The following is a 27,362-nucleotide window of genomic DNA, read 5'->3' on the forward strand; positions in this document are numbered from 1 at the left end:
AGTTTTTAGAATGAAATTTCAGGAGTATGTGCTCTAATACAATGATTTCACACTTAAAAATATGTATATATTTTTTTTAATATAATGATGGGAATGTATAGCTGCTTCATTTTAGGACAGTGATTCTAGACTCAGAGAGGCTTAGTAACAGAAATACTGCCTCAAGGCTTTTTTTGTTTCATTTTGTTTTGGCATAGCTAGCGGAATCTTAGTTCCCCGACCAGGGACTGAACCCAGGCCCTCGGCAGTAAAAGTGCAGAGTCCTAAGCGCTGGACCACCAGGGAATTTCCATATTTTTCATTTTATAATATTTCACAGCAATTTCAATTTATGAGCCTTTATTTAAATATAGGGGTAATAACATAGACTAATTAATATTATCAGTGATAATTAAGTAATGGCAAGTGTCTAATATGAGATTTTTGGTTTGGTCTATTTCCCCAGAAAGGAAAGAAAGAAGAAAGGAAAGAAGAGGAGAGGAGAGGAGAAGAGAGGAAAGGAGAGGAGAAGGGGAAAACAACAAAAGTGGCCATAATTAGGATAAATTTATATAAAATATCAGTAAATTTTTGTAAATATTAAGAATGATTTTAATAAGAAAATTTTATATCTCTACATTTATGTGATAAGTATACAGAAAAAAATCACATGGAATAATAGCTCTTCACCTCTATAAAAAGTATATTTTGTCTTTATTCCATATAGAGTCTATTTATTGACTATTACATTTGTGATACTTTGTTAGGTGCATATGACACAGAAATAAAATAATTTAAAAATGTGAAGGACGTACAAATCAGTAAAATATCAGATAAGCTCAAATTAATGTATAATATAAAGTAGTGAGCAATAAAATATAAGCTGGGGGTCCTCAACCCCCAGAACATGGACAGGTTAGGAACCAGGCCACACAGCAGGAGGTGAGCGGTGGGCGAGAGAATGAAGCTTCATCTGCTGCTCTACATCGCTGCCAACTGCTTCTGCTTGCATTACTGCCTGAACCGTGTCTCACATTACCATGTGAACCATCCCCCCACCTCCCCAAACCCCACCCCCCACCCCGGTCCATGGAAAAATTGTCTTTCACGAAACCAATCCTGGTGCCAAAAAGATTGGGGACCACTGTAATAAGCCCAGGATGCCCTAAGGTCAGTTGTAGTAAAAATTTTTTGTTGTATTTTTTTTAAAAAAAGACAGTATCTCCATGAAGAGAAGTATTAATTTCCAAGGCTAATTTATACACCAGATGTTCCTTTAGCCATTATGAAAATTTCACCCATTATATATTTTTTACATTTACTTAAACATAAGTTGTATCTAGAATTGCCAAAACTGATTGGTTTTCTTTGTATTCACATTTCCTACACTGAGGAGCATATACGTGAAAATCATTTTTGAATATATTTTTTAAAACATTACATGAAGATTTGGGAATTCCCTGGCAGTCCAGTTGTTAGGACTCTGCACTTTCACTGCAGAGGGCCTGGGTTCAATCCCTGGTCAGGGAACTAAGATCCTGCAAGTCCCATGGTGTGGCTAAAAACAAAAAAAATAACATAATGTGGAGATTTAATTTTTGTAAATTGGGCCCAACTTATGGTGAAATAATTTATCTATTCCAGTGAAGTACTTTCTATTATGAATTGACCAGTTTTATTGGGGAATTCCAAATCTAGTATACTTTCATAAAAAGTAAAATGGAGAAACTAAGGAATCTGAAGTAGCATAAAATGCAATCTGGTAGATCGTATCAATCATTGAATAAAAGTGAGAAAATAAATTGGTTTTGTGGTCCTTCTTGAAAAAAACAAATGTAATTATTTACAAGAAAATAAAAAGAATCATTACTCCATAGAGCAATAAAACTTTTTTTACCAGATATCCAAACAATGATGTTCAAAAAATTAAGAGGCTGTATTTTTACAAACTCTTTCTTCCAAACATAAGTGTAGGTGGAAAGGGCTAACATATTATCATTCAATAAATATTTACAGAACATTGTGTCAAGTGATGTACAGTAATAGAATACAGCAAAAGTAGAGTAGTAGAACTTCTGAGCCTTCTCTTCAAAAACCCTTGAAGCTTCTGCTCTCACTCTCTTGAAATGCTGCCCTAAGAATGAATGTGAAGTATTTCCCCCATTTCATGAGTTGTCTTTTCTTTTTGTTGATGGTTTCCTTTGCTGTGTAGAGACTTTCTAAAGTTCCACTTGTTTATTTCTGCTTTTGGTGTCAAACTTGAAAAGTCATTGCTAAGATTGATGTCAAGGAGTTTACCCACTATGTTTTCCTCTAGGAGTTCTACAGTTGCAAGTGTTACATTCAACAAGCCTTTGATCCATTTTGAGTTGATTTTTGTGTATGGTGTAAGAAAGGGATCCAGATTAATTCTTTCACATGTAGCTATCCAGTTTTCCCTACCCCATTTATCGAAGAGACTATACTTTCCTCACTATATATTCTTAGTTCTTTTGTCATCAATTCATTAACCATATATACAAGGGTACTTCTGGGCTCTTTATTCTGATCCATTGATCTATGTCTGTTTTTATGCCAGTACTGTACTGTTTTGATCACTACAGCTTTATAATATAGTTTGAAATCAGGAAGTGTGATACCTCCAGCTTTATTCTTTCTCATGATTGCTGTGGCTCCTTGGGGTCTTTTGAGGATCCATACAAATTTTAGGATTGTTTGTTCTATTTATGTGGAAGACACCATTGTGATTTTCATAGGGATTGTATTAAATCTGTAGATTACCTTAGGTAGTATGGACATCTCAACAATATTCTTCCAATCCATGAACACAGACTATCTTTCCATTTATTTGGTCTCCTTCAATTTCTTTCCTCAGTGTCTTATAGTTTTCAGTGTACAGATCTTTCACCTCCTCTGTTAAATTTATTCGTAAGTATTTTATTCTTTTTGATGCTATTGTAAACAGGATTGTTTTCTTAATTTCTCTTTCTGATGGTCCATGTACAATGAATGATATTTTGAGCCAGTAAATTGTGGCTTGGTTTGTTACAAAACAAAAGCTAACTGATACAGAAGAAAAGTTACGAGAAGGAAGTTAAGAAGAAAAAACTTATGAATCTTAGAAAATTTTGTCCAATGTATGATTCACCACTTGCTCTATATGATTCTTCATATGCACTCTAATCTACCATGTAGAATTGCAGTGTCAGCTTCACTTTACTGAAATTATCTCATTTTGAAGTTATGCCCCAGGGTAATAATTATAAAATGGCTACTAGAATCCTGGAAGATATCCAGGTGAAGCTCCCAAGATGTTTGGGAAGAATTAAATTAGTTCCCCAACAAGCAGCACAATAAAATAAGCACAGCTGGTGTCTCTTCTTGCTGCTTTGCAACAAAGAACACAGCTGCAAATGGAAACAGGTCTGGGGTTTAGAGCTTGGAAGGGAACAAAGAAAACATGAAAAAGATTGGGTATGTTTTAATACATCTCCAAAGACAAAGAACCTTGCAGAATTTAAGGGTCATAGAGTAAAACTTTGTATCTTCTCCTTATATGCCAAATTCAGTTTTAGTACTCCACTGAAATTAGAGTTCATAAATTATATATTCATAATTTTCATAAAGTATATTCTGTTCTCTCTCCAATTAATTGAAAACCATTATTCCTATAATCTCTTACAATTTAAAAAATGATTTTAAATAATGTTTAATTATTGGTATATTTTATTAACATATAGAAGAGAATAGGTAGAGATTTATATATTTCCTTATAAATATGTTTCCATGAAAAACAAAGAAGATGTGAAATTTATTTTCAAGCAAATTAGACTGTGATCTGGCATGGTTTTCTTTGAAACAATTTCCATATATAAAGCAATTTTTTGAAAATTTAAGGTGATTGAAATGCAACCAAATTTAAATTTGTACTTCTGATTCCAGGCAAAAGCAATACTAGAATTGAAGAAATGTGGGTATACTTACACACAAATAGAAGAGACAAAACTATTATTTTTTAAAAAAGAGATTTACCAATACACACAATTAAAAATAAACCTTTGCTAGCTTTTTTAATGATAATAATATATATTATTATAATACCACTAAAGGTCTTAAGACAATTGTTCCCTTTCCATCTGAGAATGGCAATGCTATTTACAAATAAGATTTTATTCATTCTATCTTCATTTTCAAAAAGCCACACATGCACCCGAACACTGACTCCAAAAAGGGAATAATTTCATCTCATGGTTAATGCCCTCTTTGAAAAACACAGACTTTTAATAAAATTACAGAAAATCAAATTAAAGAAGTACTTCTATAGAATAATTGGTAGGAGGTGGTAAAGTCATCAAGATTGGAATGATAATAAACCACATATCAGAGAAAAAAAGAAAACAAAAAAATGTTAAGTGTGTATTGATAAAATATGTACCAGTCTCTTCACAGTCCTATCAGGTTACATTTGCCCTCCAGAATATTATAATGTCATTCTGTCCACATTCTGTCCACATCTTCACTTTGTTGAAAGCAATCACATTTTTAGATAAGTTTTTAAAAAAGCAATGTGACAGCCAATAGCTTACTAGACATCCATCATAATTCAAATGGTCCTTTTCTAAATCAGTGCTACAAAAACAGGCAGATTTAAACGAGCACCACGATGACTCTCATGTAGCCACACTGTTACTCTTCTTTCTGTGAGCACAAATATCCTAACTTTATTCAATGGTTTTCCTCACTGTTTTCATAATGGTATCCATTTAAATATGGTAACTAATACTTAAACATGAAAATTGCTTACCTGGGCAGATAGAATTGGTTTTGGTCACAAAATATATGGCATGAGCATTTCAACACTATGGGATTCTCTTCGGAAGTGACTCGAAATTTAACAAATATCTTTTCTCTCATTTATGTTTCTATTTTGAAATCTTTTTTTTTTTTTTTGCGGTACGCGGGCCTCTCACTATTGTAGCCTCTCCCGTTGCGGAGCACAGGCTCCGGACACGCAGGCTCAGCGGCCATGGCTCACGGGCCCAGCCGCTCCGCGGCATGTGGGATCCTCCTGGACGGGGCACGAACCCATGTCCCTTGTATCGGCAGGCGGTCTTTCAACCACTGTGCCACCAGGGAAGCCCTCTATTTTGAAATCTTTTCATTCTTTTATTTTGCATGTTTCTTAGGGCAGTGATTCTCAACTGAGAGCAATTTTGGCCTCCAGATATCTTTGGGCAATGTCTGAAGACATCACGATATGGCAGCGGTGGGAGGCATGCTATTGAAATCTAATGAGTAGAGAGACCAGGGATGCTGCTGAACATCCTACAATGCACAGGATAGCCCCATAGCAAAGAATTATCCAGTCCCAAATGTCAATAGTGGAAAGGTTGCAAAACTCTTCTAGGGGGATATGAGTCCCTAGATAATAGCTGAAATTACATGGCGTATGTAAATCTAAGAGATAATCTTATTTTAAAACATGCATCAAAAACCACTTCAGTTTATTTTGCATCTTTCTTTTTGAAAACATCCAGAATGCCACAGACTTTGTCTGCTTGCTATTGCTCACTGACAGAAATATACTACCACATTATGCTTTCCTCACTGGCAATATAACACCCAGCAACTACTTGGAGGGCTCCACGACCATTTCTTAGCAATGGATATACAAGAAACAGTCATCTGATAAAATCGTGCACACATAAGAGGTCCCCGGTGCTGTCTTCTCTTGCCCCCTCTGTATTCTCATATCACATTTTGCAAAGCTCTATGGGGAATCCATCATTTGCATGATGATCCTGCTTCTGCCCCCTTAATCACACAAGCAGGTGCACGTGCACACACGCACATACACACTCTGAACTATACAACCCCACAGGGAAGAGAGAGGAGTGTTTTTTATCATGTGTCCTCTATGTAAAATGCACTTTTTTCTCCTTGTCTAACTGAAAAAACCCCATACATTATATAAGATTCAGAGGATGTCTTCTCTAGTCTGCAAGCAGGGCTCCCAGTCCAACTGTATGGGCCCTCTATTCTTTTGCATATCAAACACCATATTGAAATTTTCTGTTTACATGTCTGCAGCCTGCTCAAATTTAGGGGCCTTGTTTTATTTACCGTTTTATTACTACCCACTATCACATTTATTAGGAAACTAAATGCCTTCACTCTCTCTCTCCTTCTTTCCAGAAAGAATTGGAGAGATTAAAGGATACAGTTTTTTTTTAATGACTGGATGAGTCAAAACTCCATTAATGTGTATATGGTAAAAACAATGATCTTATCAGTCACCTTCGGTTGGGAAAATTTTGTTGTCACCTATCACACTATTGTTAGCTATTATTAGTATTGGGAACTGGTATAGTTTTAAATGTAAATATTATTAATGTCTATTTTCACAAATCTGCATTTTACTTTTCATTATCATTTTATAAATAACATGTATATATTATTTTAATAAAGAAGAATGTACTTCTCTCATACCAAATAAACCTGCAAACCTCTTTGTAGAAGTAATCACTTTTACCTGTGTGTGGGTCTCCTTCAGATATTTCTTATGTATGAGTATGCATATTCTGTAACTCGTATTTATTTTTTAAAATAAAGTAGGTTCTATTCCACATGGATTTCTGAAAACTTTTTTCTCACTAAAATACTCTGGATCGTTGAATGTCAGCATACACAGTTGAAATTCATTCATTTTAAGGCTGCCTAGGGTATCAGTATATGAAGAATCATTCATTTGAGAACTTCTTTATTAGTGTACTTTAAGTGTGTTTTCTATTTTTCACTATTGTGAACAATACTACAATGGGCATCCTTCCTTCTATATCTTTGCATATCCATGTCAGTATATCTATAAAATAGCTTTCTACAATAGATATATGTTCTTTCAAAAATTTTGATAGACATTGCCAAATTACCCTCCAAAAAACTATGAAAATCAACCTTTCTGCTAACGGTTCTGCACATTAACAATTTTGTGATTATCAAATTTGCATACTTGGTAGGTGAACATTGCTATCTCCTGCTCCTTCGTGGTTTCTTAAATTACTAGTGAAATTTGAGATTTTTTTGTATAATTAACGTGTTTATTTTTTCCTAAGAATCTCCTGCTAACGTAATTTCCCCGTGTTTATTTGATTGTAGTCATTTTATCCACTCGTCAGAACTTCTATGGATCCAATTGATTCTACAGTTGATAGGAAACATGATTTAGATATCTGAAATCAACTGTTAGCTTCACCACATGCAGAAAGAAATATTGGTGCCATAGCAAAACATCTAGCGTCACAATTACATAGTAGAAATGGAAAGGAGAGATGATTTTCTGTATCATTCCCAAATCAAGCCACTTAATAGAAACTGGCATCACTGTTTCTTTTCTGATGCTAAAACCTTACTCGCCACTCCTTTGGATTCAGTATTAGGTTCAATTCTTTGGTTATTGGGTTCATGCTGAAACCTAGAATTTGTCCAACTATCAATTCAGATTCAGTGCAGCTGCATGTATCTGAAATCCAACTCGATAGCTTAAAAAGATGAGATTTACTTTCTTAAGAAGGCTCTTGGGATTCGCAGACCAGACCAGGAGCATCAGTTCTGTAATGGATCATTCTTCTGGGCCCTTTTATCTTTCTGCACTAAGCAACAGGCTTTCATCTTTATGGTTGCAAGTGGCTGCTACATTTCTGTACCACATCTGCTTTAGGTAACAATTGAAAGGAAAATGGTGATGGGTGAAATATGCATGCCAGGTGTGATTTTTTTGGCAGGAAACCTATATCTTTCCTGGAAGTTCCACCTAACTGCCTCTGCTTAACATCCTACCATCTAGAATTACATCACATGGTCATTCTTAGATGAAAAGGTATGGTAGGAGGTGAATATTTAATTCTGCACAGTGTCACCCTGATCAAAACTGAGTTCTCTTAGTAATAGGGAAGGGGAAGCTGAATATTGGATAACTAACAGCATTTACCTAAAGGGAAGAAGAAGCATGATCCTACTGTTTGTGACAAATGCCATATTTTTGTATATGTGTATATAGTCAGCTGGGCTGTCAGAACATTAACTGCCCTGGATCAGCAGATGACTGTCTATCAAGAGTATTAGAGGGTCATTCTCTAAAATCCCTTACAATAGAGGTTGGCAAACTTTTACTGTAAAAGGCAACATAGTAAACATTTTAGGCTTTGTGAGCCATAGTGTTGGCTGCAAACTCAACTCTGCTACTGCAAAGCCCAACTACCATAGCAATATGTAAATGAATGGGTATGACTTTGTTCTGGTAAAACTTTGTTTACAAAAACAGAGAGCAGGCTGCATTTGTCTCCACTGCCATGGTTTGCTGTTCTGTCCTGCACCACATTACTAGTTTTTTGTTGTTGTTCCTATTTGTTTGTTTGATTTCTAAAATTAGAGGCAGTGCAAATACCACTCATTCTTAAGGCCACAGTGTAAAGTGAGTTTCTCACTCCACTAACTTTTATATCACCTTCCATATGTTCATATTACAATGTGCATTAGATGTTATTATAATGATTTTTATGTATTTGTTTTTCCACAATGAGTTCACACACACACACACAATATGATTTCCAATATTCAGCCTAAAGCTTGCCATACTCTTTCACCAGAAATCATGCGTGGAACTGTGGTACAAAAGAGACTGAAAGCCTACTCTGCCTTGTCCCTTTTCTCCACTACTTTCAGGCATTAAATATTTTTCCTTCAACCATACTTGTCTCCATAAAAGAACTTAAGAATACAGTTGACCCTTGAACAGCTTGGGGGTTAAGGGTACCAACCCCCTGTGCAGTCAAAAATCCATGGATAACCTATTACGGTTGGCCTTTGTGTAGGAGGTTCCTATAAGTGGACCCACGCAGTTCACACCCGTGTAGTTCAAGGGTCAGCTTCACTAGTATTTCCCTCCTATTCCTACCTTTCTCTCCAAGTCCTAGATGAGGACTGAAATGTCTTGGCTTGTTCCTAAGTCCTCCAGCCTTTGCTGCAATGATTCCTTTAGGATTTGTGATTCCTAAACGTCCAGCATTCTTTAACAGGCTCACATGTACCCACTTAGCTTTCACTGTGTTCACACACACGTATATATTTCAGGGTACATTTCTGATAACTTTTTTCCTCCCCTTGTCATTTTCCTTGGCTTTTCAATCTCTGTTCTGATTCATTTCAACTATTTTCAATGTCAACTGTTTTCCTAAATATTTTTCTAGATAAGGTGGGAGGATGATATACTTTCTGGATCCTTCTCCACATATTTCTTTCATGCTAACAGATGAATCATGTTTTGCCTGAATGAAGGATTTGGGGTTTCAGTCTTTTCTCTGTAGGTTGACAAGGGTATTCAATTGTTAACCACTTTCCAATATTTCAAGTGATAAATATGATGTGAAAATATTTTTTCCTAATAGGTAATTTTTAAATATTTGAAAGTTTGTAAAAATTTTCTCTGTATCCTTAGGTGAATCCTGGCAAAGTTCCTAAAGCCTAAGTTTTATTCTTATTCTATTACCCTTTCCAGGAACTCAGAAAGTCTATTAAACTTGTGAATTCTGTATATTCCTCACCTCCAGGAAAAAGTGTTATTGCTCCTCTCCTTCATCTGCTGTTTCCTGCTCTCTGGGAACATGTGTTATTCACATGCTAGATCTAATTAACATATATTCTAAGTCTCATCTATTTCTCACAATTGCCATATAGTTGTATTTTTGCCCTCTGATTTTTAGCTCCTGCTTCCAGTCTGGGATGTTCTTAAGTTCCAGAAAAATAATTTGGGTCTTATCAGTGACCCTTCATGCCTCAATGCATACATTGATGTTTTTGTTGTTAACTTGTATATAGAAAACACGGCTTTGAGTTACAGAAATCTCTCTGCAGTGTCCTTAAAACACTAGTGCTCTGATTATCTACAGTTCAATACTCTTTCTTGGTAATGACTGCTGTGCCCTTTTTTCTCTCTATGGTGCTTTGCCTGCCCTGGTGACTGTCATTTCCTTTGCACTCCCTGGCGTTCTTACTTGGCCTCTAGCAGTACCTTACCAGTGGCATTCTCACAAGTGGCGGAGTCATAGAGCTCTTTGCTTTTATAGGAGAAGAGGACTGGCAGATGCGCTGTCAGTCCCTTGACAAGGTGCTAGGAGGAAGTCTGTTCTGGAGTTTTCACACAAACTCTCACCTGTCAGGAATAATGGTGTTGAGCTGTTCAACTTTCCTAAGAGACCAATGAGCATGAGTGTCTTCTGGGCGTTTCCACAGGCTCTCTGAGTCTGGACCCTGTATTCTACTCTGGTCCCTGGGGAGCCAGATTAGCAATGGCTTTCTCCCCTGAGATTCTGGTTAAGAAGGAGAACTTAGTCTCTCTAACTTGCTTCCCCAACGGCTTCAGAAGCTATCTGCCAATCTCAGGAGAGCTAAAATGAAAAAAAAATAAACTGCAATCTTGAATTAAAAAACCTTATGTATATGAGATAAAGGATGTTAACAAAACATATTGTGGTAATCATTTCACAATATATGTAAGTTAAGCCATCATGCTGTTCACCTTAAACTCATACAGTGCTGTATGTCAATTATATCTCAATAAAACTGGAAAATTTTTCAAATTAAAAAAAAAAAAATATATATATATATATATATATATCCAATTACACAGAGTGATTTGATTCATGACCATAATACCTAATTTAAAACCCATACGTATACAGGAAACTTAAATATGTAAAACCTTTATTCAAAATATACATTCTAAATCCAAACTGAGAGCCTCACAGAGGTAATAAAAATATTATTATCACAGCTGAACTTTATTTTAATTATATTTAGGAAATTTATCATCTGAGATAAAAATAAACTAAAATAGCTAAACCATGGAAATCTGTGAGTGGTGTGAGAACCCCAGATGATCAGAAGACTGGAGACCTCAATCACGACTTATCAAACGCAGTGTAGGCTCTGCATTCAGCAGAGCCTAGAGTCAATTTCTTCTAGCAATTTGGGAAAGAATTTGGGAAAGTTACTTACATACTGTACACCACTTTGCACAGCTTTAAAGTGGTATTCAAAATACTTCACAGGGTGGTCATACATTTTAAAATAAATAAGGGATGTAAATGCTTAGGATATCTGTAAAGTTTATTGATTAATTTAGCTATTGCTTGTACTATTAATACTATTATAATTTGATCATAACCTGCAAGTATAAAAGACATAGATTTCCAACATTATATTATCTGTATCTATACAAATTGTCACTGAATGTGTTGGTATGGTCAAAGAATTATGCCAGTTAAGCAAGAACTGCAAGTGTTTTCTCATGTATGGTTGTTTTTCCTTGAGATCAAGCTGTTTCTTAAACTTACAGATTCAGAAATTTGTTTTAATAAATATTAGAATAGCTAGGCCAAACATTCTTTAACACTTTAGGCCATAGGAAATTATGAAAATATTTTGGAACTTCTTCAGATTTCTTCACTACCCCCCAAAAATTTAAAAACTGGTCTTCAAAAGATGATTTTTGGATCACCAAAAATATATTAAATGCCAAAATATAAAAATGATTTCTCTTACCCATATCTGACATTTCAGGCACAGTTACGATATATGGTCCATCTGTGAACTTTGGAGCATTGTCATTGATGTCTTGCACTTTGATGATAAACTCAGATTCAGGTTCAAGGGGCTTGTTTGTTCGTCTGTCAATAGCCTGAGCATGAAGCACATAGTGGGTCTTCTGCTCTCTGTCTAGACTTTTTGTTGAGTGGATGTCACCCGTGGTATCATCAATGATAAATATAGTCCCAGCACCTTCTCCAGTAAGGATGTACTTCACAGACCCATCACCTTTGTCAGAATTGGAGTGCAGCTGTAAATAAAGATGGAATAATTTAACATGAAATTATACTCCAACTTCACATCGTGTTCTCTGAAAACTACCTATCTATAATTTAATACTTAGTTTTGACTATGACTTTTCTTCTCTCCACAGTGTCCCATGTGTTGCTACAATTATCTATTGGTCTGCAGTATTTCTCCACTTGGTATTAATATGGATATTTTTATTATGATCTGTCTAAGATCCAATTATTGATGTAAGAACAATTAATAAGCAATACTTATTAAAAGAAAAACAATAACCCTTGAGGTCATTCTACTAAATCCACACTTTACTACCTACATAGAATAGAACTGGAAAAAGAAACTACTAGTAAATCACTGTTGCCTTCCATACTTGTAGGGATTTTTTTTTAAATTAATAGCTTGTCATTCTATTTCAACATTAAAATTAGAAAAAAATATTGTAGGACAAATTGACATTCAAATTATTTATTAAAAATTCCACAAAAGGGCTTCCCTGGTGGCGCAGTGGTTGAGAGTCCACCTGCTGATGCAGGGGACATGGGTTCATGCCCTGGTCCGGGAAGATCCCACAGCCACAGAGCAGCTGGGCCCGTGAGCCATGGCTGCTGAGCCTGAATGTCCAAAGCCTGTGCTCCGCAATGGGAGAGGCCACAACAGTGAGAGGCCCACGTACCGCCAAAAAAAAAAAAAGAAAAAAAGAAAGAAAGAAAAATTCCACAAAAGAGGCACTTATTTGTCACAGAAGCATTAATTTTATAATTTGGAAAAATAAATATTTTCTACATTAATTGTTTACATTTAGAATTTAAAAAAAACTGGTGGTAGAATATTTTCTTTCTTGAAAATTTATGAAACTTTAACTCAAAATTTAAATAACAGTAATAGATTTAATCAATAAGTAGGCCCTAATTTTTAATTAATTGAGATACACTAAAAATTTCACTTATTAAATTAAAATGATCAAATATTCTTTGAATAGACATTATAGAGTAATATTTCAGCAGAGGATTTCAACAAGAAAGATAAATAATGGTAAGATAATTATAAGCCTCTTTTTATCATTTATATATTAGCAAATGCTTTTAAACTGCATATGGTTCACACTTAATATCTTGCTATAACTTATAACATCAAAGTTCAGTTAAATATTTCCATGAATACTACTGCTATATTTCTAGCTGAGAACGACCTCAGTATTATCTTAAATTGCAAACACATACTTGAAGAATGGTTTCTCCTAAGAGATCTGAACAGTTATCCTTCATATGAAACCTTTTTGGTCACATAACCTCAACTACTCACTTTTTGCACATTTCTGACCCTTGCAAACATTGAAAATATATAACCTTGTTCACAAAGTGTTTTGTTTTCTAGCCACAGTAAAGTGAAAATTTTCAAGGTTTATGTTAAAGTCTCTGAAGTTTTAGAAGATATTTTTTAAAAGATAAAATATAGGGATTTCCCTGGTGGCACAGTGGTTAAGAACCCGCCTGTCAATGCAGGGGACAGGGGTTCAATCCCTGGTCTGGGAAGATCCCACATGTCCCCGAGCAACTAAGCTTGTGAGCCACAACTACTGAGCCCGCATGCCACAACTACTGAAGCCCACGCACCCTAGAACCCATGCTCCACAGCAAGAGAAGCCACTGCAATGAGAAGCCCACCCACTTCAGTGAAGAGTAGTCCCCACTTGGCACAACTAGAGAAAGCCTGCATCAGAAATGAATGGCCATTATCAAAAAGCTAGAAACAATAAATGCTGGAAAGGGTGTGGTGAAAAGGGAAGCTTCCTGCACTGTTGGTGGGAATGTAAACTGATACAACCACTATGGAGAACAGTATGGAGGTTCCTGAAAAAACTAAAAATAGGGCTTCCCTGGTGGCTCAGTGGTTGAGAGTCCGCCTGCTGATGCAGGGGACACGGGTTCGTGCCCCAGTCTGGGAAGATCCCACATGCCGCAGAGCGGCTGGGCACGTGAGCCATGGCCTCTGAGCCTGCGTGTCCGGAGCCTGTGCTCCGCAAAGGGAGAGGCCGCAACAGTGAGAGGCCCGCGTACCACAAAAAAAAAAAAAAAAAAACTAAAAATAGAACTACCATATGACCCAGCAATCCCACTACTGCGCATATACCCTAAGAAACCCATAATTCAAAAAGAGACATGTACCAAAATGTTCATTGCAGCACTATTTACAATAGCCAGGACATGGAAGCAACCTAAGTATCCATTGACAGATGAATGTATAAAGAAGATGTGGCACATATATACATAATGGAATATTACTCAGCCATAAAAAGAAATGAAATTGAGTCATTTGCAGTGAGGTGGATGGACCTAAAGTCTGTCACACAGATGAAGTAAGTCAGAAAGAGAAAAACAAATACCAAATGCTAACACTTACATATGGAATTAAAAAAAAAAAAAATGGTTCTGATGAACCTAGGGACAGGAGGGGAATAAACACACAGATGTAGAGAATGGACTTGAGGACACCAGGAGGGGAAGGGTAAGCTGGGACAAAGTGAGAGAGTACCACTGACATATATACACTACCAAATGTAAAAGATATAGCTAGTGGGAAGCAGTCTCATAGCACAGGGAGATCAGCTTGGTGCTTTGTGACCACCTAGAGGGGTGGGATAGGGAGGGTGAGAGGGAGACACAAGAGGTAGGGGATATGGGGATATATGTGTACATATAGCTGATTCACTTTGTTATACAGCAGAAACTAACACAACATTGTAAAGCAATTATACTCCAATAAACATGTTAAGAAAATTTTTTAAAGACTCAATGCAGCTACAAATAGATAAATATAAAATATAGAAAAAGACAATATAAGGAAAGAACTATTCTTATGGGAAAATGAAGGCATCTGAAACATAAATAATAGTACATCAGGAAAAGTTTAACTTATTTCTTGAAAACACATAGGACATAATCGGGGACAAAATTCTGATGGGAATCACTCAGCTAGATTCAACCAATTAAGTCATTTCAAAACTGCTTTTTTGGAGTTTTTGTAAAAAGGAGTAAAAATACATTAACAAAATATGAAAAACACAGCTTTCAAAGATTCACACTTCATTACTAAATTAACTACTAAAAGAAGCAGTAAAATGAGTTTCATAGAGACAGTTGCATGCATGTATGAAAGTGAATTTATTCATTTATTTATGTCTCTTGACACATCATTTTAGCACCTACAAGAAAAGATTTATCATTTATGCAGCAGACGTCTACACAACATCGATAGAGCAGTCTGTTTCACATTCTTTAACTTTGCCTCTACCCATAACCAAAGCACAGCCAAGTAGAGCAACAAATTCATTGAACAAATGTTTCTAAAACCTTTTCTGGAACTTTCGTGTTATTAAATTAACAAAAGGTGAGATCGGTTTAATAGCTATTGCTATACTGTATATAAATTATAAATCTATATATTATAAATATAATTAATTAAAAACACTTGAGGGCAAGGGTTAAGACTTCTAACAACTAATTTTTGAAAGACAAAACAATGGTGACAATTAACTCCTTTCCTCAGGATATATTCACATACTCTTTTATATTTTTAGCGAGGTAAATTTGAAATTATTTAGTCTTGGATTAAAGGTTCACATTACAAAGAGTTAACTATACATATATTTTTTTAAATAGGCGTATGGATGTAGACCAGAAACAGAAATATGTAAAAGAAGTAGTAAAGTTGTCAGTCTAAAGCATCTGTTAAAAAATTATATGCTCTGTGCTTTACACTGATTATGCTAAATAATTCAAATAAAAGATAAATGTCAGTAGCTTTATGGCTTTAGATTCTAAAACTTGAATCTGACTTCACATTTATAAAGTTTTGAGAATTAACATATAATTTAGCATGTTTCAGAAGTTATGTCTAATTAAAAAATAAATGTGCAATACAATCAGTGAACTGTATTTAACCAGTATTTATTACTGTACAACACAGTCAAAGTTATGTCAAAATATTATAACTATGTATTTGGATTACATAAGTTGTTGATAATACTCAGCTTGAGTGTTTTACTAAGGTAGATGATCACTTTATTGGATTTTTTAAAATCTCTCATCTGGCCTGCTGGAATCTTGAAATGAGAGTTACCATGTAACACTAGTGGAAACCCAGCACAGTAGCAGTAGGTCAATTGATTAAGAGTTTATAAGATTTTTTTTTAATTAAAAAAAATTTTTTGGAGTATAATTGCTTTACTCCAAATGTTGTGTTAGTTTCTGCTGTACAATAAAGTGAGTCAGCTATATGTATACATATATCCCCTCCCTCTTGGACCTCCTTCCTTCCAACCCCCATCCTACTCATCTAGGTCAGGTCATCACAGAGCACCGAGCTGAGCTTCCTGTGCTTTATAGTGTGTCCCCACTAGCTTTCTTCTTTTAACATCTTTATTGGAGTATAATTGCTTTACCATGTTGTGTTAGTTTCTGTTTTATAACAAAGTGAATCAGCTATATGCATACATATGTCCCCTATCCTCTTCCACTTGTGTCTCCCTCCCACCCTCCCTACCCCACCCCTCTAGGTGGTCACAAATCACCAAGCTGATCTCCCTGTGCTATGCGGCTGCCTCCCACTAGCTATCTATTTTACGTTTGGTAGTCTATATATGTCCATGCCACTCTCTCACTTTGTCCCAGCTTACCCTTCCCCCTCCCCGTGTCCTCAAGTCCATTCTCTATGTCTGTGTCTTTATTCCTGTGCTGCCCCTAGGTTCTTCAGAAACATTTTTTTTTCTTTTTTAGATTCCATACATATGTGTTAACATACGGTATTTGTTTTTCTCTTTCTGACTTACTTCACTCTGCATGACAGACTCTGTTTTATGCATGGTAGTGTATATATGTCATTCCTAATCTCCCAATTCATCCCACCCTCTCAGTGATCCACCCTCAGGATTATCTCTTTTCCATTGGACCTATTTTCAAATCTTTAGCTCTATTTACAACATGCGCTCTGCAACAGAGTTTGGGGGAAACACTGGCTACACTGTCTTGTTTTCCCTAACAAGTAGGTTTTAAGATTCTGGAAGAACACATGTTTTGTATTAGGTTTTATAAGGCAAAATATGATGAATGTGTGAGTGAATGAATGAACACATGAATGAAATGGATGAGCAGTAATGAGTGCAGTAGAGGTAGAAATCTTAAGACATGGAGAGAAAACTTTTAGATACAGATAATCAGGTTATACAGATAATCAGACTAGAAATGTGCTATCTTCAAGGGTGGGCAGCAATGAGACATCAAATGAAAGAGACCGGGAGTCTAGTATGTAAAGTAGGAATGCTCTGGATATAAACACGGTACTGACTTAGTAACTAGTAAAATATTACATTGTAAATTTAGCTAGCTACTAGACGATTTGAGAGATTTCTATCTTTTTTACATTAAATATATAAAAATATTTGGAAGATAAAGTTGATTTTCATCATATATAGTTCAGAAATACTACAAAGAGAATAGTAGCAGGGTGTTATCATAACACACAGTGGTGGGAATATACTTTTAGAGTCATGAGATTTTGCAAAGTGAGTGATATTTTTATGCTAAAGGAGAGCTATTATACTGTCCTAAAGCAAGAGTAAAAAATCCTTGTGTATCTGATCACATAAGAACATAGGGTTAATTAATTGTTCTTTAAAGAACAGAAAAGGGGAGGAGAATGCAGAAAGAAAACATAGTCACCCAAGTGAAGCAAAATGAACACTTCTCTGACATTCTTTTAATAAATTATCTCTTCCTTAGTGTTAAGGAGTAACCCACAGCACTTAGAAAGTTAATGTGACACACATGAGTTCCCCTCAGAAGACTATTTATTCACCCTTGACCACATTAGGATCAGAGCCTAAAAATTCATAGCTTTTACTCTAATGTAGAATTCCTCACTGAGATAATATTCTATCCTTTGGGGAAGAATAACTTTAAAAGGTTAAGAAGATGGTGTCAGAGCAATTAATTTTGAAAGTTGCTTTTAGTTAGGAATTCAAGCTATATTATAAAGATAGGTCACTAACTTAAAATTGTGATATTTTTGACTACATAATTTATGCATTTTTATGAGTAGGAAACTTCTATTTACAATAATAATTCCAGTAGAAAGAGTCAGAAATATTATATAGCAATGTGAGACCTATGTGAGGATCATAGGAAAGACATGCTATTAAAACTTATTATGCATCTCTCATTCCAGAATGTGTTATATTTTAAACTATAAGCAGATAAAACAAAATCCAATTGAACTCTTTTTTTTTTTTTTTTTTTTTTTCGGTACGCGGCCCTCTCACTGCTGCGGCCTCTCCCATTGTGGAGCACAGGCTCCGGACACGCAGGCTCAGCGGCCATGGTTCACGGGCCCAGCCGCTCCGCAGCACGTGGGATCCTCCCGGACTGAGGCATGAACCCACGTCCCCTGCATTGGCAGGTGGACTCAACCACTGCGCCAATTGATGCGAAGAAAAAACACATCGAAGAGTAACAGCCTATTGGTAATTAACACATCAGCCTCTTCATGCGAAAAAAGGAATACATAACCCTCAGTTTTAATTTTGCATCAATACGTAAAAAAGGTATGTTAAAAACAGTAGCCATAAAGCATTGTGTTCAACCACAAAGCTATTGTTAATCAATTAAAAGGTTAAGAAATTAGATGAGGGTAAGAAAAGAAGGTTTGCATTTGTTTAACTAGAAACATCCAAGGTCTCTGCAAACATGCAAAGGTCTCTTGTTGAATTTTAGTTTCTAGCTTTTAACTGCTTTATTGGTATTCTTAGAAAAGGAAACAAATGAAAAGGAGGAAGGGAAAAGGAGCAGAAAGGAACACATTTTTAACTATTATACCCCCTGAATCGCAGCTTAGGGCTATTAACACACAAGATGGAAAACTACAAAATACCTCTATAAGGTCTGAGGTTGTTTTAATTCTGTAGGCACCAGCTTTACTTCAGAGAGCCCCATTCAGGTGCGCCAAATATTTGGGCAGTGCAGGAGGCATTCAGTGGTTGAGAATTTCGCTATTAATTTCTGGGAAGCCTCAAAAAGTGACCAACTGATTAGAATTGAAGGGAGATATATATAAGGCACAGGAGTACCTATTATCTGTCAGAGTTCATGTCTTCTTTTATCTCCCAGTCAAGGTCTAGTTGAGAAAGGGGTGGCTCTGGCAGCTGCTTTTAAAGAAAAAAAACCTCACAGAACACTAAACATTATTATAATTCCATAAAAATACTGACCCAAACCACTGCCCACACATTCCAGTGTGCTGTGATTTTATCCCCATTTAAATCTGGCCATCACTGTTCATTTTAGCCCCTTTTCCTCGTTAAGAAAGCAGTAATTGCACTAAGAAAGGAGGGCAAAGAAAGATAATGGAAGTGTGAGTAGTTTCAGTCCTTTGGAAAATTCATCTGACAATAAAATGTAAGAGTCTCATTCGATCTATCAATCACTTTGAGGAGTTTATTCATCCTACAAACATTTTTTGGAATGTCCACCATGTGCCAGTCATTGTACTCTTACTTAAATCCATCACTGAACACGCAGGCTGAGATCCCTGCCCGGGTAATGCCTACATTCATTCCACTGGGGAAAAGCAGACAGTAAGCAGAAAACATGACAATAGACAATATGCAAGACCCACATTTAAAAAGGAAAGAGAGGGCTTCCCTGGTGGCGCAGTGGTTGAGAGTCCACCTGCCGATGCAGGAGACACGGGTTCGTGCCCCGGTCCGGGAGGATCCCACATGCCGTGGAGTGGCTGGGCCCGTGAGCCATGGCCGCTCAGCCTGCGCGACCGGAGCCTGTGCTCCGCAACGCGAGAGGCCACAACAGTGAGAGGCCTGCGTACCACAAAAAAAAAAAAGAAAAAAAAAAAAGGAAAGAGAGAAAAAATGAAGTAATATCAGAAGTGGGTGGGTGGTAAATAGAAATGGTGATATTAAATAAAGGAATATGGTAGGTAGAATATTTGTCCCTCAAAGATGTCTATGTCTTTATTCTGGAAGTGTTTGAATAAGTTGCTTTACATGAAAAAAAGATGTGATTGAAGTTGAGGTCTTTTGAGATGAGGAAATTACCTTGGTGTCTTTTAGATGGGACAGATCTGAATATCTGGGTCCTTAAAGGGGAGGAATCCATCCCAGCTGGGTGAGAGAGAGCAATGGAAGTGTGAGAAGGATTCAGTGCTTCATTGCTGGGTCTGAAATGTAAGATACTTGGTGTAACTCCCAAGAGACATCTCTAGAAGCGGGAAAAGCCAAGAAAATGGATTCTTCCCAAGAGCCTACAGAAGGAACGAGACCCTGCCTGCACCTTGATTTTAACCACGTGAAAACTATGTTGAACTTCTGACCGAAAGAATTATAAGGGAAAAAACTGTTGTTTTAAGCCACTAATTTGGTGATTTGTTATAGCAGCAATGAGAAACTAATAAAGGAATCAGATAAGGTATATTAAAAAGATGACATCTTAGCAAATTCTGGAAGAAGGTGAGGGAGATAGCCAAATGCACACTTCAGGAAAGCGCATTCCAGGCAGGGGCAACAAAGAGTGAAAGGATCAAGTTAGGAACATTACTAGCAGGTTCCAGAAACCAGGAGGAGGCCAGTATAACTGGAGCAGCATGGGCAAAGAGGAAGGTAGTGGACAAGACATCAGAGAACTTATTGGAAGTGAGATCATGAAGGACCACTATATGACATGGAGACACTGGATGGTTATGACAGTGGAGTGTCACCATCAGTTTACATCTCAAAGTGATCCTGCTGGCTTCATTACTGAGAACAGGAAATAGAGGAACAAAAGTGAAGGCAAGGGACACTGACAGAATGCTACTGCAGTAACAAGATGACTGATAACAACAGCATGGACCAGGGGTAGTAATGAAGGTGGTAGGAAATAGTGCAATCATGAATATATTTTTGAAAGTGAAGCAAACAACACCAAAACAAAAATAAGTAAGTGGGGCTACACTGAACTGAAAAACTTCTGCACAGCAAACAAAACCATCAACAAAATGAAGAAGCCACCTAGGGAATAGGAGGAATTATTTGCAACTCATATATTTGGTAAGGGGTTAATATCCAAAATATACAAGGAGGCAATACAACCCAATAGCAAAAAAGCAAACAATCTAATTCAAAATTGGACAGAGGAACTGAATAGATATTTTTCCAGAGAAGATATACAAATGACCAACATGTACATGAAAAGGTGCTTGACATCACTAATCATCAGGGAAGTGCAAATCAAAACTATAATGAAACATCACCTCATACCTGTTAGAATAGCTATCATCAAAAAGACAAGATTTAAGCATTGGTGAGAATGCAGAGAAAAAGACACTTTTGCACTATTGGTCGGAATGTAAATTGTTACAGTTACTATGGAAAACAGTATGGAGGTTCCTCAAAAAATTAAAACTAGAACTACCATATGACCCAGCAATTACCCTTCTGGGTATATATACAAAGGAAATGAAAATTGGATCTTGACGAGATAGGGACAGTCCCAAGTTCATTGCAGCGTTATTCACAATAGCCAAGATACTAAACAACCTGAGTGTCTGTCAAGAGATGAATGGATGAAGAAGATGTGGTATATATACATACAATGGAATATTATTCAGCCATGAGAAAGGACATCCTGCCATTTGTGACAACATGGATGGACCTGGAGGGCATTATGCTAAAAGGGATAAGTCAGACAGAGAAAGATAAATACTGTATATCACTTATATATAAAATCTAAAGAAGCTGGACTCATAGAAACAGAGACTAGAATGGTGGTTACCAGGGGCTGAGGGGTGTGGGAAGAGAGATGTTGGTCAAAGAGTACCAACCTCCAGCTATAAAATGAACAACTTCTGGGGAGTCTAATGTATGGCATAATGATAATAGCTAATAAGAGCCTATTAGATACTAAGTGAATAGATCTCAAATCTTCTCACCACAGAAAGAAAATGATAATTATATAATGGGATGGAGGATTTAGATAAGGATACAGTGCTAATTGTTTTGCCATACACAATTGTATCAAATCAACATGTTGTACATCTTCAACTTACACAACATCATATGTCGATTATTTCAGTAAAGCTGGAAAAAAATGAAAGAAAGGGAAAAAGCAAAGATTTCCTAAAAAAGATGATATGCGGTATAAGTGAAAGGAGAAGTGAAGCACAAATGTTAGGTGTTTGGCCACAGTTGCTAAAAGTATGAAGTTGCAATCAACCCAGATGTGAAAGGATCCAGGCACAGGAAGTCGAAAGGAGATTAGGAATTCAACTTCAGACATGCTAAATGAGATATTTCTACTAGAGATACCAGTGGAGATTCCAAGAAGTCATTTGTATATTCAGCCTGGAGTTCAGAAGACAAATGTTGTTGGCTTTATAAACTTGGGAGGTATCAGGACAAAGGTAGTATTTTGAGCGATGAAATAGGATATCATCAATGAAATAAATGGAGAAAAAAAAAGGGCTTCCCTGGTGGCGCAGTGGTTGAGAGTCCACCTGCCGATGCAGGGGACACGGGTTCGTGCCCCGGTCCTGGAGGATCCCACATGCTGCGGAGTGGCTGGGCCCGTGAGCCATGGCTGCTGAGCCTGCGCGTCCGTGCTCTGCCTGTGCTCTGCAACAGGAGAGGCCCCAACAGTGAGAGGCCCATGTACCGCAAAAAAAAAAGGAAGGACTGATGATTGAAACCTGTAGGATTTCAAAATTCAAGAGGTAGAGGAACCAGAAGATACTGCGAAAGAGCAATCAATAAAGCATGTTAGTGTCCTGGGGGAGAAAATAAAATGGAAAATTAAGCACCTGTGTATAATGATAGCTATATGAAAATAATAATTATTGATTATTTTAGAGGCAAAAGAAATCTGAAGTTTCAGCTGGAGGGAGATGGTTTTACAACTTATGAATTATTAAAATAATAATGTGAATATATTTAGCTCTGAAGAACTATCCATAACTTGCTGTCCATTGAGAAAATCATATTGTAGAATAATGCAGAAGACAAGATCTTATTTAGAGAAAAAATATAAATAACAATAAAACTACATATATAATATATTCCTATTTATTAACATGATCAAGTAGAAAATTAGAGAAAGGTATAATCCAGGCGTCTTACACTAGAGGGAAGACAGAAAAAGAGGCTACACTGCAGTGAGCTAGTCAATTTTCCTTTATATTTCTTTCACAGTTTTAAGTTATTGAATGAGTATCCATTACTTTTTAGTATAAATGTTGCTGTTGTTATTAAACAAGGATTCTGGGTTTTATTAAAGCCAATTGTGTGGAAAAGCCATAATATATTGCAGCCGTTTCTCAAAACAGTAAGAATAATTAGAAAATCGCAGGTACCATTTGATCTCCACACATGGCCTCTAATCTTTGATTACTTCTCATTCTGAGATGTTTAAGAATTTGGTCTTTCTTATGGTCATGCCTCAGGATGCTAAATTCTGTCCTGAATTCAGCCACATCTCTCAGGCTACTGCATTAAGTTGCCCAGTATTGCTAGCTAAAGCTTACTCATAACTGTCTGCATGTTTAGTCCGTCTTGAAATTTTTGGATATGTATCCCTTTCCCATCTCATATGTCCCTCACCTAAGCTTTATGATTTCTATAACTCTATTTAGCTATCCCTCTGGCCTTGTGCTTATTCTAGGTTAAAAACCAATTTGATGTAATTAAATGGGAGAAATTAATTGCAACTCCACTATGTAACAAGCAGTATGCTGAGACGAATCATAGAGAGCTATAAAGTTACAAAAATTTTTAGCGCAGTGAGCAATGAAGATCATCAGACCCACGAAGTAGTCAATGTTCTGATAGAGGCATGAGTTGAAACCAACTTTCTGTTGCTGGGAAATTTTCCAAAAGGGCGCTGACTCTCAATTTATAGACATATTTCTCCATTTCTATAAAAAGATGAAAATTATTTTCAAGATTTTTTTTAAATTCTCATCAAACTTTTTCCTTAAGCATTTGCATTCTGGATTTAACCCTAACACTCAACAGAAATTGTTATAAGGTCAGCAAACATATCCTGGTTATTGAATATGTTAGTGAATAACATATTTTTTAAAGGAAAGGGCCATTTTAAGAACACGGTGATGCTAACTCAACACAGGAGACAGAGTACAAAACTCTCAAATATTGAATGTTCACTCTGGAAATGCAGAAATGGGAATAGTGAAGTGTTTTTTTATGGAATAAACTGTGGATTGAGGATCAATGAGGAAGAAAGTACGAGCTGTCTTGCTAAGTTTTTTCTGTGCTGGAATATGAAGTTATTCCACACGGCATTGAGCCCACATAACTCTGTATGTTGAAATAAAAATTCTGCGGTCTACAATTGTGCACAGATTTTCCTCTCAGTTAAACTTGCTAAGGATAGAAATGTTATTCAGAAATTTTTAAACCATAAAATCCAAGTTGCTCAGTTACAAGCCTGAACTCATCTGTATCTTCTGTTGTGTTTATCATCAGATTGAATAACCAGAGCTATCCTACTCTCCTGTCACTCAAGATGAAATTTTATGTTAATACTGATTTCTTTCTTCATTTCTCCTCATTCAAACTTTCTAAATTATTTGATTCCACCTCCTTAAAACCTCCAACTCCTCCACCCCCTTCTCTCCGTCACAGTTACCACTGTGTTAATTCATGCTCTCACACTAATTTAGATTATTGCTGTTATCCCTTAAATGCTCCTATTATCTTTCTGTTTCTGTTCCATCCACGTTCTATTCACACTACAGTTCAGTGTGTTATTTATAAAATTTGAATTTGGTCATTTCCTGAATAATCCATTTTAGAGCATCCCACGGCCTTCAGCTGGAATGCCCCTCCATCTGGCTCCTGTCTGTGTGTCCAACTTGATCTTTTCACACTCCACCATGGATACTAAACTTCAGTCAAACTAAACTAGATAATCTAGCTCCAAAAGAGCCAGACTGTCCACAGCTGATCTCCTTCAAACTCGATATTTTCTATTTATCTGCCCAGAGATAAGTAGTTTCCTATCTTTTGTGAAGTATCCTTTGAACTTTTCATTCAAATAAGCTGCCATTCCTTTGTGATGCCAAAGAACCCCTTGTTTACCTGTCATTCAGCACTTACTGCTTTTTTTCAATGAAATTCCCCAACTCTCCCAATTTACTTGACTCTCATTGAGGGCAAGAGCCACATTTCATTTGTTTTCATGTTTACAGTACCCAACACACCTCTCTTCAATGAATATTACCAAAGAATGAAATATGATTGTTAACATTTTCACAAATAATTTCATGATACATTATAGTGTACCAAATAGGAAATAAAGAAATTACAAAGTTATAAAATAGAGTCAAGATATTAAAATAATACCAAGAGGAAACTTGGTTTAACAGGAAGGAATGAAGAGATCTAAAAGTGTAGAGTGGAGAGGTAAATATTTTTTAAAAAACACCTAAAAAATCAACTTAGACAACTGACTATTTAAAGCAAGATCAATAACATTGTAAGATGGGTTCTATAAGGTTATTTGACTAAAAGGTATGACGGAAGTAGAAAAAAAATGGAATGGACAGATAAACGAAATTATACTGTTGTAAAAGAAAGAATGTGGCTCATCACCCAGTTCTACAAGGATTAAGGCATTATCCACTGCAGTTGCTGAGGGACATTGCACCCTGAGAGGAGCTCAGGATGAAAAACAGGATGAGGCACTCTGTGTTTTGGAAAAACAGGCCCCTTAGATAGTTTGATGTATACCTCAGGATGAATTTTAATGTACCCAGATTCTTGCATTTTTTCACATATAGAAAAGCATTAGAACATTACCTGAGATATCTGTTCTTTGTAACTAACAGTAATCTTTTACCAAGATGTATGCATTTAAAAAAAAATATTGAGGTATAGTTGATTTACAATGTTGTGTTAGTTTCAGATGTACAGCAAAATGAATCAGTTATACATACACATATATCCACTCTTTTTTAGATCCTTTTCCCATATAGACCATTACAGAGTATTGAATAGAGTTCCTTATTAGGAGCTCTACAGTAGGTCCTTATTAGTTATCTATTTTATACATAGTAGTGTGTATATGTCAATCCCAATCTTCCAATTTAACCATCCCCCTTACCCCCTGGTAACCATAAGTTTATTTTCTACATCTGTAACTCTATTTCTAAGATGTATGCTTGACTGCACTTACTCCCTAGCCAAAAATCATATATATCCTGGCTTCTCCACTATCCCTTTGGAGCAGTCCCCTTAAAGGGGTTACTGGGGGGGCTGTCTCCCACGGCAGTCTCAGTAAGACCCTGAACAAAACTTAAACTCACAGCTCTTATGTTGTATGCTTTTCCTCCAGTAGACACTGTCATGAAGGTATTGAATTTGTGAAGGGGAAAATTTGAAGGGTGAATTGGAAGTTGAAAAGCAGGCAGTATCATGTGTGAAGTGGGCAGAGGGAATAGCGTAGCAAACATTGTCAGGTGTGAAGTGGTACAACATTGATTCCAAATTGACTTTTATACGTTGTGAATGCACATTGTTTGGCACCAGAACAAACATGACAACTTAATAAAGTGATGCATAACTTAAAAAGTTAATAGAAGAATTAAGCAGAATTATTAAAAAAAAAAACAACATTGAATAAACCATGAGAAGGTAGAAAGGAATGTTAGAGAATAAAAACCAGCAAGACAAAGTAGGAACAAAACCAATATTGCCAATGTCTACCAACCCTATCAATGATCATATTAAATGTAAATATACAGTAGACTTCAGCAAAAATCGTGGAGTAAGGACCACTAAAAATTTCTCCTCCATAAAAACAATGATAACACTGGCAAAACGTTGTTAAGAATCAACTTTTTCAGATCTCTGGAAATTAACCAAAGACTTACAGAATTCCAGGGAGAATGTAAGCAAGAAAAACAGCTGAATCTTTGTGTGAACTGTTAGCTTTGGCGGTCTTTTAATTTCCCCCACTTTCATCCTTCCCCCTCCCCCTCAGCTCCACAGTAGTCTTGAAAAGCAACATCCTGAAATTGCAGTGAAAACCCACAAGGAAAAGTCTAGGGCCAGATAGCCTCACAGGTGATTTGATTTCCACCAAACACTGAAATAATTAACATCACTTCTTTGTGAACTTCTCCAAAAAATAATTTACAACTCATTGTATGAGTCCAGCATTATATTGACACCAAAACCTGATAGAAATATCACAAAAAGAGAAATCTACACATCAATTTACCTTATAAATATAGGATACAACAATCCTCAACAAATACTAGCAAATCAAATTCAGCAACAGAAAAAAAGGATTATACACAGTGATAAAGTGTGATTTATCCAGGAAAGAAAGGTTGCTTAAAACATATGAAAATCAATCAATATCATAAAACATACCAATATTATATGATTATCTCACGGATTCTGAAAAACCATTTGACAAAATCTAACACCT

General features: G+C 36.2%; 1 protein-coding gene across 1 annotated transcript in view; it reads right to left on the reverse strand.

The window, feature by feature from the left end:
* Nucleotides 1-27,362, reverse strand: part of CDH18 (cadherin 18) — a gene marked incomplete at both ends in the record, with an annotated part of 349,009 nt that overhangs the window by 247,191 nt on the left and 74,456 nt on the right. Inside the window, one exon of the mRNA XM_082651620.1 lies at nt 11,578-11,872. Within this exon, the coding sequence (XP_082507746.1) occupies nt 11,578-11,872 (295 nt within the window). The remainder of the gene's footprint in view (nt 1-11,577; nt 11,873-27,362) is intronic.

This window comes from Grampus griseus (genome assembly GCF_964374135.1).
Source record: "Grampus griseus genome assembly, chromosome: 3".
Taxonomy (NCBI): Eukaryota; Metazoa; Chordata; class Mammalia; order Artiodactyla; family Delphinidae; genus Grampus; species Grampus griseus.